Source organism: Oncorhynchus clarkii, chromosome 28 (assembly GCF_045791955.1).
Source record: "Oncorhynchus clarkii lewisi isolate Uvic-CL-2024 chromosome 28, UVic_Ocla_1.0, whole genome shotgun sequence".
Classification (NCBI taxonomy): domain Eukaryota; kingdom Metazoa; phylum Chordata; class Actinopteri; order Salmoniformes; family Salmonidae; genus Oncorhynchus; species Oncorhynchus clarkii.
The window spans coordinates 40,148,051-40,159,819 of record NC_092174.1 but is presented as its reverse complement, the minus strand read 5'-3'; the positions used below and the strand labels follow the sequence as shown (position 1 = coordinate 40,159,819).

Below are 11,769 nucleotides of genomic sequence, written 5' to 3'. Positions count from 1 at the left end.
CAATTAGCATGTAAGTAATCAGACTCTGCTGAATCCCCACCTAGTTTAAGAAAATAACTTTCAGCCTCTCTTTCTTTTGTCATGTCTCCCCTCTTGGAGCTGAAGATTGAGAGAAACTGTGTCAGATTGTTTGCGTTTGTTTGTGTGTGTATGTATGCGATAAAGAAAGCATAGAGAGAATAAATGTATCTCTCCAACAAGTGTGTGTGTGTGTGTGTGTGTTTGTGTGTGTGTGTGTGTGTGTGTGTGTGTGTGTGTGTGTGTGTGTGTGTGTGTGTGTGTGTGTGTGTGTGTGTGTGTGTGTGTGTGTGTGTGTGTGTGTGTGTGTTTGTGTTTATATGTATGTACGCATGTATGAAAAGAAGTATCACTATGTATTACAGAGTCCATCTCTCTCACACGTGTGTCTGCATCCTCTGAGTGTGTCTCTGGTTGTACTCAGTACCAGGAGGAGAGTAGTCAGTAGCAGGAGGAGAGTAGTCAGTAGCAGGAGGAGAGTAGTCAGTACCAGGAGGAGAGTAGTCAGTACTAGGAGGAGAAGTGTAAGAGAAGCGGGTGGTCCCATAATTCCCCAGCACAGTTTCAGGACCCGGACATGGGCCTTGGCCTTGGACTGGTCCTTGCACTGGCCCTGGTCCCACCCCTTGTCCAGTTGGGTAGACCTCATAGGCCGGCCCTCCTTCCAGGGGCGGGGCAAAGCCCACCCGATAGGTAGGGTACTGGGCGGGATAGCCATAGTTGTCATAGGTCAGCTGACTGTTGTTGTCCAATAGTCCGCAGTCTCCGGGGAAGTCGGTGGTCTGTGAGGCAGGATGGGCGGGGTGGGAGGGGTGGGAGGGGTGGGTGGGGTGGTTGGTGTTGGGCGGGACTTGGCTCGGGCCCACCCTGGTGAAGGTGTTGAACTGGGGGTAGTTGGTGTGAGACATCCTGGATGGAGGTCTGGGGTCATAGCACCCTGCCCTTGACCCTGGGACTCCTGGGACCGCTCCTGCAGCCACCGCCCCTCCGGGACCCCCTGCTGGGCCACTGGAGGTAGCACCTGTAGCTCCCCCTGGAGGGTTGGAGGTCCGGAACTCTCCCTGGTACAGCATGGAGCGGGAGGACGGCCTGGCCTCTTCGTGGGTGGTCGCACGGACGTTATAGTAGCCGTTCGTTGGGTCCTAAGGACAAACATGATGAGGGAATAGCGAGGGATTTTTACATGGGTTTGAATTTGAGGTGTGGTCAGGGTTGGGGGCAATTCTAATTTAAGGCAGTGAAAAAAAATGTAGTCATTGAAAATGAATGACATCTTTTCAATTATTGAATTGGAATTTCAGTTTACTTCCTGAATTGACTGCCTCCAATTGGAATTCACCCCAACCCTGTTTGGGCATATTTGAGGTGTGATGTAGTCATGTTGTGTGTTGTATTGTTGTAGGATAGGGATGAGGTGATGGTGAGCTTTTTTCTTATTACATGCAAGAGTGTTCCAATTTGAGGTGTTAGCATATTTGAGGTGTTAGCATATCTGAGGTGTGAGGTAGTTAGTATTAGTATTTTGTGTGATATGTTGTTGCATATTGTGTTGTATGTACTGTACATATGAGGAGTTTGTTGGTTTGATGTAGGAGGGTATGAAGTGAGTAGCAGAGAGAGAGTTACTCACCTTGAGTTCGTATTCCTCGCGGGTATCGAGCTCACTGCGCAGGTCCTGCTTCAGATCCATATCGTCTTTGAATGGCTGAGTGGAGGGAGAGAGGGAGACAGAGGGTAGAAACTAAACCATCAAACAACAAAACACACACAGAGAGAGAGAGACAGAGAGAGAGACAGAGAGAGAGGAAGGGAGAGAGAGAGAGAGAGGAGGGAGGGAAGAGGAAAACAGAATATCAGGTTTTTCATTTGATGAAAATGTTGTTTGACAAATGTTTGGTGAGTACAGTTGAAGATGTAACAGGACCATGAAAGCACATGAAGGTGAATTCAATCCAGTGGCTTACTCTCAAACAACAACTAAAGGCTTCAGCACCTTCTAGCTTCTAGAACAATTGATGTCTTAAATGTGTTGTAATAACAGTTATAATAGCTGTATATCAAATGACAACCCATGTGGCCGGTGGCATTAATCCCATCTTATATAGAGCTTTCTCAGTGTAGCCTAGCGCAGGGTTTCCTCAGTCTGAGAGAAGTCTAAGGGGTTCTCAAATGGCACCCTATTCCCTTTATAGTGCACTACTCTCAGTTAGAAGTAGTGCGCTATGTAGTGCATCCACTTGGAACACAACCTCAGTCTGTGAAGTCTAAGGCAACAGAGAACAGATGCCCCCCCCTTCATGCTTCATTTGATTGTTTTACCATGAAGTCTGTTGCTATATTTTAAATTAACTTTTTTTTTTAAAATTTAAAAAAGGAACTGCAACACTAGAGGTTCAGGTTGGTTCTATTGGTTCTAAGCTATTGCACTTTAAATAATGTTTGATTTGATTTAACTCATAGCGGTGGGTGTTGGGTACTCACGGAATACATGGCTTTGACCATGCGCGTTGCCGTGGAAACACTGCCCGATTCCTCCTCCAGACTATGTGTCTCCTTGTTGACTGTCTCCACCTTGATGTCCGGCTTCCCCAGAGTGACCCCACGACGACCTGGAACCAGAACAAGACAGATGACTCATGAAGCGCCTAACAGAGTGCTTATGAAGACTTTATGTATGCTATATGAAGCCTTTATAAGCTGTTGTTCATTTAAAGTGGGACAGACATCTGAATAACAGTACTTTTGGATCAACGTTTAGATCTACAGTACAACAAAAGAGAGAAAACAAGTCATTCTTATTCAGTTTTAAATAAGCGATCATGAATAAACACGTGACTATTTATGGTTACACAGTACATTGTGAATAACTGTATGAATGACAGTCAAACACAGCCACACCCACATGCATCCACACACAGCCACACCCACATGATTCCACACATAGCCACACCCACATGTATCCACACACAGCCACACCCACATGCATCCACACACAGCCACACCCACATGCATCCACACACAGCCACACCCACATGCATCCACACACAGCCACACCCACATGCATCCCAAATGGCACCCTATCCCCTGTCCCCTATCCCCTGTCTCCTGTCCCCTGTCCCCTATCCCCTGTCCCCTTTCCCCTATCCCCTGTCCCCTGTCCCTTATCCCCTTTCCCCTATCCCCAGTCCCCTGTTCCCTGTCCCCTTTCCCCTTTCCCCTATCCCCTGTCCCCTGTCCCCTGTCCCCTATCCCCTGTCCCCTGTCCCCTATCCCCTGTCCCCTGTCCCCTGTCCCCTATCCCCTGTCCCCTGTCCCCTGTCCCCTATTCCCCATAAATGTATAGGGCATGACTTTTGACCAGAGCCCTGTGGGGGGAATAGGGAGCCAGTTGGAACACGACCCACAAACATGTTGCATGCAAAGGGAGGGAGTAGTATCTGGTTGGTACACGACTCACTGCCTTTCCGTTGGCGGTAGAGGTAGAAGGCTAGAGCCAGGAGAAAGATCAGGAGCAGGATGGAGGATCCAACTGTTCCACCAGCTATAATCCCCACTGGTACTATCTCTGTACAGACAGACAAGAGAGACAGAGAGACATGGTTATACTTTTCAGGGAAGTTAGGAACAAATATACACAGGCACTTAGGAAAGCTAAGGGTAGCTTTTTCAAACAGAAATTTGCATCCTGTAGTACAAACTCAAAAAAGTTCTGGGACACTGTAAAGTCCATGGAGAATAAGAGCACCTCCTCCCAGCTGCCCACTGCTCTGAGGCTAGGAAACACTGTTACCACGGATAAATCCATTATAATTGAGAATTTCAATAAGCATTTCTCTACTGCTGGCCATGCTTTCCACCTGGCTACCCCTACCCCGGTCAACTGCCCGGCACCCTCCACAGCAACCTGCCCAAGCCCCCACCATTTCTCCTTCACCCAAATCCAGATAGCTGATGTTCTGAAAGAGCTGCAAAAATCTGGACCCCTACAAATCAGCCGGGCTAGACAATCTGGACCCTCTCTTTATAAAATGATCTGCCGAAATTGTTGCAACCCCTGTTACTAGCCTGTTCAACCTCTCTTTCGTATTGTAAGAGATTCCCAAAGATTGGAAAGCTGCCGTGGTCATCCCCCTCTTCAAAGGGGGTGACACTCTAGACCCAAACTGCTACAGACCTATATCTATCCTACCCTGTCTCTCTAAGGTCTTCGAAAGCCTAGTTAACAAACAGATTACTGACCATTTCGAATCCCACCATACCTTCTCCGCTATGCAATCTGGTTTCAGAGCTGGTCATGGGTGCACCTCAGCCACGCTCAAGGTCCTAAACGATATCATAACCGCCATCGATAAGAGACATTACTGTGCAGCCGTATTCATCGACCTGGCCAAGGCTTTCGACTCTGTCAATCACCACATTCTTATTGGCAGACTCGACAGCCTTGGTTTCTCAAATGATTGCCAAATGATTGCCTCGCCTGGTTTACCAACTACTTCTCAGACAGAGTTCAGTGTGTCAGGGCCTGTTGTCCGGACCCCTGGCAGCCTCTATGGGGGTGCGACAGGGTTAAATTCTCGGGCCGACTCTCTTCTCAATGTCGCTCTTGCTGCTGGTGATTCTCTGATCCACCTCTACGCAGACGATTCTGTATACTTCTGGCCCCTCTTTGGACAGACAAGCTTCAATGCCATACAACTCTCCTTCTGTGGCCTCCAACTGCTCTTAAAAAGCAAGTAAAACTAAATGCATACTTTTCAACCGATCGCTGCCCGCACCTGCCCGCACCTGCGACCTGTACGCTCTCGTTGGTTGGCCCTCGCTTCATACTCGTCACCAAGCCCACTGGCTACAGGTTATATACAAGTCTCTGCTAGGTAAAGCCCTGCCTTATCTCAGCTCACTGGTCACCATAGCAGCACCCACTCATAGCACGCGCTCCAGCAGGTATATCTCACTGGTCACCCCCGAAGCTAATTCCTCATTTGGTCGCCTTTCCTTCCAGTTCTCTGCTGCCAATGACTGGAACGAACTGCAAAAATCACTGAAGCTGGAGATTCCCATCTCCCTCACTAGCTTTAAGCACCAGCTGTCAGAGCAGCTCACAGATCACTGCACCTGTACATAGCCCATCTGTAAACAGCCCATCTATCTACCTCATCTCCATACAGTATTTATTTATTTATCTTGCTCCTTTGCACCCCAGTATCCCTAACTGCACATTCATCTTCTGCACATCTACCATTCCAGTGTTTAATTGCTATATTGTAATTACTTCGCCACTATGGCCCATTTATTACCTTAACTCCCTTTTCTTACCTCATTTGCACTCACTGTATATAGACTTTTTGTTTTCTTTTGTTCTACTGTATTATTGACTGTATGTTTTGTTCATTCCATGTGTAACTCTGTGTTGTTGTATGTGTCGAACTGCTTTGCTTTATCTTGGCCAGGTCACAGTGGCAAATGAGAACTTGTTCTCAACTAGCTTACCTGGTTAAATAAAGGTTCAATAAAAAAATGTAAAAAAATGAAAATACCAAAACTTTCCCAAACTATTAAATACTGAAATCTTGGCCAGTAATCTAAAACGTTTCAGAGAGGTATGTGCCACCCCCCTTTCAAGAATCAATGGCTATATCATTCTTCAGTTATAAAGAAGAATGTACCAAGATTGCCCCTTTAATTAAGACATACCTTTCTCCTCCAGGGTGATGATCATGGTCCCGGGTCCGAAGGAGTTCCAGGCGGTGCAGTTGTACGGAGAGTGGAAGTCAGACTCCATGACGTTGTTGATGGTGAGGGTGGAGAGAACAGCTCCTCCCTGGGAGTGAGGTTTACTCTGCTCCACCGTGTACCTCTCCAACAGAGTCCCCTTCTCCTTCTCCCACACGTTCTCCTTCCACGCCCACACCTGGAGGGAGACACACACACACACACACACAATTAGGGAGTCAAATGGAGAATAGAAAAGTGCAGAGTCCTGGTTGAGCATTTGTCATATATGACTTGACTATCGGAAGCGGGTTCAATCCCCTCGTCTACCGTTCCCTTCTGATTTCCTTACCGTCTGAAGAAAGTGCCAAAACACAATAACAAAAAATCTTTATACTGTATACAGAGGCGTATACACACACAAACACACACACACACACACACACACACACACACACACACACACACACACAGACACACACACCGGGCTGAGGCAGGTGTACACGAGAAATAAAGAGTCTAGCAGGTTTTTCTACTTTAAAGCTGTTGAAGTAGTTAAACTATTAAATATGGAGTATGAATATATGAAATATGCAGCGGCCCACATGTTGTGCTAATGTACCTTTTAACCCCCCCCCCCAAAAAAAGAAAAAGGCAAATTGGCTGGAGAAGGGGGAGGAAAAATAAACTAAAGATTTTAACTCATCCCCTCCGCTCCCCTTCCCTCCTACTCCCCCACCCCACCCCGGTCTACTTTCTGACACTCACACAGCACCCTACTTCATATTTCATAGGTCTTGTGTCTCTGCGTTAAGCTAAAACCATAACGTCGTATCACATTATACGCTCCGGGTACTCACTGGCTCAATCCCAATAGCATCCTATAGTGCACTACCTTTGATCGGACCTCTGGTCAAAAGTAGTGCACTATAAAGGGGAAAGGGTGTCATTTGGGACACAGGCACTAAAAATGGAGTGGAGACTTTATTATTTTTTTTTCAACCACAGATTAGTTTCATGTCTCTCTGCCGTTGTCGTGGATAATTGACGCTGAAAGGTACAGGATTTTACTCGACGATCTCCCCTCCCCTCTCACACCTGATCCGTCAACCTCATGTCATCCCCCTCTCACACTATCCATCAACCTCATGTCGTCCCCCTCTCACACTCGATCTGTCAACCTCATGTCATCCCCCTCTCACACTGTCCGTCAACCTCATGTTATCCCCCCTCACACACTATCCATCAACCTCATGTCATCCCCTCTCTCACACTATCCATCAACCTCATGTCATCCCCTCTCTCACAATATCCATCAACCTCATGTCATCCCCTCTCACACAATATCCATCAACCTCATGTCATCCCCTCTCACACAACCCCTTGACATCAGTACAGTTCTCATTCATTCACTCTCTCTTGTCTTTGATCTGAATGTACTTACAAAGCCTTACAATTCACAAGCAATTGTAACATATACAAAGCATTTATAAGCATTTATAAAGGGATATACATTAAAGTTATTATAAAGTGTTACAGATATTTCCCAGGATATTTCCCAGAATTCACTTCACTCACAATCTTGTCAGGTGGAGGGGTGCTGGCAATGTAGCACTTGACCTCCCCTCTCTCCCCTCTCATTGCGTACTGGACTGGTTCGCTGGAGATGATGGGAGGGCCTGGGGGGGAGAGACAGATAGGATGTCATTTCAGCTATATACACTCCAGTCATGACAGAACGTCTGATAATGAGTGGAAATTGAGCGGTGGATGGGGTAATTAGTTGTTTAAATCTTCGTCATGGTTCTTATTATTAGTATCTTTCTTTAACACGCTCGTCCTTTTACACCGTTGAAGCTAGAAACGTCATTCAAACGTTCAATTGTTCAGACTATTCATGCTTGTATACAATTATTTTATTTTTATAATATATTTGATACTTTTTCAACTATTAAGCTTTTTGTCCTTCATCCACTTTCATGGGATTTCCTCTGGATTCTATAGGGCCCATTGTGACATCATCACTCCCAACATGATATTCTACTCACTGTAAATAATGTCACTTTTGACACATAGCAGTACATTTTGACCACTTTCCCAAGAAGGTTAGAGGGTATAAAATCTCCCCCTGCTTCTCTGCTACTCTAACCTGAAAATCGTAACAAAAAATATCTGATACCAATATCATCTAATAATAATAATAATAATAATAATCTAATAATACACCTTTTTTAGTAACCACATACATATTTCAAACAACTGAAATTTGTACAATTTTTGCAGCACTTTAGACAAAAACCTGGGTGTGCACTACACGATTTAGCTGTCCCAGACACATTTTTGAGATCAGAGACAAAATCCCCATGTTGTTGCCTACTCGAGTTGTGTGGCTGTCACCAACACCTGTTTCATGTGAGCCGGTCAGAGACGCAATCTGAGGGCTACTGATCCCATCTTTGAGCAGTCTCAGACACACTGATGCTTTCAAACATGTTTGTCATTTGAGAGATATGCAACAACAAGTTTTGAGACCGGTGATCAGCAATAGCCAATGAGAGCACGCCGGAGAAGAAACCAGTGAGATGATGGCGTTGTTTCACGTCACTCATGAGAGATGACTACTACTAGTATGTGTTTGTACAGTACTTGCCTTTAACCAAAGCGTCAAATCGTTACAGCTCTGAAGTTCACAAGAAATCGTATTAATTTCAAAATGTTAGCTAGATATTTCAACTCTGTAGGGCAAGTGTGAATTACTGACTGAAAACGTTTATGAGACTGCTTTGAGCCACAGCTTGTTCTAGCTACGATAACAATCTAATCACATAATTGTTTTGTGAGACAGAGTGGTATGGAGAATCCTCACCACCAAGTGATGGATCTTATAGTGTGTGACCCTCTGTGCCAGATCGTTTACTGTGCTCATCTCTACGTTGGCAAGACAATAAACTACAGGAAAGATGGTCGTTTTAAATCAAAATCCAAATCAAATTTTACTTGTCACATGTGCCAAATACGACAGGTGTAGGTAGACATTACCATGGAATGCTAACTTAATAACCAACAATACAAGAGCTTTAAAAAGTAAGAAAAATGTCGATAGTAATGTGAGTGTCTCAGCAATGTTAGGATTTTGAAAATTGTGCAGTGTACATCTGGCATTAGAGGGTATAAAAATCTTGGTCTACTTCTCTACTATTTAAATCTGGAATCAGAACAGAATGATCTGCTACCAATAAAAAATGACAGCTGTTTGTCAGAGTTTAAAGTGACAAAAAGCCGCTAGCTAACGCCAGCTAACAACTCTCTCATGTCTCGTCACCGAGCAGTCCAAACGCAGCCATTGCTATGGAAACCAATGCATTTCAACGAAAAAAGGGCCACAGACTAGAAGGGTAAAAAATAAAGAATTCTAGACCTACGTCCTCTTTCGCCGTTTAAGCTTTAAACTTTCAACGTTGAGATGTTCAGACTAACCATAACTAGATCTTAAATTGCTTGCCTAAAGACTTTTTGATACTATATATACATTCTGAACTATAATCATGAATAAATTTCAGAAATTAACATGGGTTTGAATGAGAACCACAGAATACAGAAGTAACTATTCAAAATGGTCCTGCTCCTTAGCCAATTAAGCTACAAAACAAAGTTTAAAACATTCTGCCTATCCTAACTTCAAATTCTTAAAAATCTGTACCAGCTATAACTACGTAAAAGTGTATAAATTATCATAAAATAACTAACCAACAGTAACTGTTGAACCGTTCAAGCTAGATACACCAAACCAACGTTCACATGTTCAGGCCATCCTATCCACTGCCAAGCTAGATACAGCAAACCAACGTTCACATGTTCAGGCCTTCCTATCCACTGCCAAGCTAGATACACCAAACCAACGTTCACATGTTCAGGCCTTCCTATCCACTGCCAAGCTAGATACACCAAACCAACGTTCACATGTTCAGGCCTTCCTATCCACTGCCAAGCTAGATACACCAAACCAACGTTCACATGTTCAGGCCTTCCTATCCACTGCCAAGCTAGATACACCAAACTAACGTTCACATGTTCAGGCCATCCTATCCACTGCCAAGCTAGATACACCAAACCAACGTTCACATGTTCAGGCCTTCCTATCCACTGCCAAGCTAGATACACCAAACCAACGTTCACATGTTCAGGCCATCCTATCCACTGCCAAGCTAGATACACCAAACTAACGTTCACATGTTCAGGCCATCCTATCCACTGCCAAGCTAGATACACCAAACCAACGTTCACATGTTCAGGCCTTCCTATCCACTGCCAAGCTAGATACACCAAACCAACGTTCACATGTTCAGGCCTTCCTATCCACTGCCAAGCTAGATACACCAAACCAACGTTCACATGTTCAGGCCTTCCTATCCACTGCCAAGCTAGATACACCAAACCAACGTTCACATGTTCAGGCCATCCTATCCACTGCCAAGCTAGATACACCAAACCAACGTTCACATGTTCAGGCCATCCTATCCACTGCCAAGCTAGATACACCAAACCAACGTTCACATGTTCAGGCCTTCCTATCCACTGCCAAGCTAGATACACCAAACCAACGTTCACATGTTCAGGCCTTCCTATCCACTGCCAAGCTAGATACACCAAACCAACGTTCACATGTTCAGGCCTTCCTATCCACTGCCAAGCTAGATACACCAAACCAACGTTCACATGTTCAGGCCATCCTATCCACTGCCAAGCTAGATACACCAAACCAACGTTCACATGTTCAGGCCTTCCTATCCACTGCCAAGCTAGATACACCAAACCAACGTTCACATGTTCAGGCCTTCCTATCCACTGCCAAGCTAGATACACCAAACCAACGTTCACATGTTCAGGCCTTCCTATCCACTGCCAAGCTAGATACACCAAACCAACGTTCACATGTTCAGGCCTTCCTATCCACTGCCAAGCTAGATACACCAAACCAACGTTCACATGTTCAGGCCTTCCTATCCACTGCCAAGCTAGATACACCAAACCAACGTTCACATGTTCAGGCCATCCTATCCACTGCCAAGCTAGATACACCAAACCAACGTTCACATGTTCAGGCCATCCTATCCACTGCCAAGCTAGATACACCAAACCAACGTTCACATGTTCAGGCCTTCCTATCCACTGCCAAGCTAGATACACCAAACCAACGTTCACATGTTCAGGCCTTCCTATCCACTGCCAAGCTAGATACACCAAACCAACGTTCACATGTTCAGGCCTTCCTATCCACTGCCAAGCTAGATACACCAAACCAACGTTCACATGTTCAGGCCATCCTATCCACTGCCAAGCTAGATACACCAAACCAACGTTCACATGTTCAGGCCTTCCTATCCACTGCCAAGCTAGATACACCAAACCAACGTTCACATGTTCAGGCCTTCCTATCCACTGCCAAGCTAGATACACCAAACCAACGTTCACATGTTCAGGCCTTCCTATCCACTGCCAAGCTAGATACACCAAACCAACGTTCACATGTTCAGGCCATCCTATCCACTGCCAAGCTAGATACACCAAACCAACGTTCACATGTTCAGGCCTTCCTATCCACTGCCAAGCTAGATACACCAAACCAACGTTCACATGTTCAGGCCTTCCTATCCACTGCCAAGCTAGATACACCAAACCAACGTTCACATGTTCAGGCCATCCTATCCACTGCCAAGCTAGATACACCAAACCAACGTTCACATGTTCAGGCCTTCCTATCCACTGCCAAGCTAGATACACCAAACCAACGTTCACATGTTCAGGCCTTCCTATCCACTGCCAAGCTAGATACACCAAACCAACGTTCACATGTTCAGGCCTTCCTATCCACTGCCAAGCTAGATACACCAAACCAACGTTCACATGTTCAGGCCTTCCTATCCACTGCCAAGCTAGATACACCAAACTAACGTTCACATGTTCAGGCCATCCTATCCACTGCCAAGCTAGATACACCAAACCAACGTTCACATGTTCAGGCCTTCCTATCCACTGCCA

The 11,769-nt window shown here is 45.4% G+C and overlaps 1 protein-coding gene across 2 annotated transcripts in view; it reads right to left on the bottom strand.

Annotated features, from left to right (window-relative positions):
• Positions 1-324: 324 nt before the first annotated feature.
• LOC139386957 (kin of IRRE-like protein 1) overlaps positions 325-11,769 on the bottom strand; it is a 76,690-nt gene continuing 65,245 nt past the window's right edge. The window contains exons 10-15 of one of the 2 annotated variants that reach the window (XM_071132867.1): positions 7,309-7,409; positions 5,713-5,929; positions 3,476-3,583; positions 2,500-2,627; positions 1,649-1,759; positions 325-1,160 (exon numbers count right to left, since the gene is read on the bottom strand). In XM_071132867.1, the coding sequence (XP_070988968.1) occupies positions 396-1,160; positions 1,649-1,759; positions 2,500-2,627; positions 3,476-3,583; positions 5,713-5,929; positions 7,309-7,409 (1,430 nt within the window). In that variant the 3' untranslated portion in view covers positions 325-395. The remainder of the gene's footprint in view (positions 1,161-1,648; positions 1,760-2,499; positions 2,628-3,475; positions 3,584-5,712; positions 5,930-7,308; positions 7,410-11,769) is intronic. The other variant, XM_071132868.1, reaches the window with a different exon arrangement.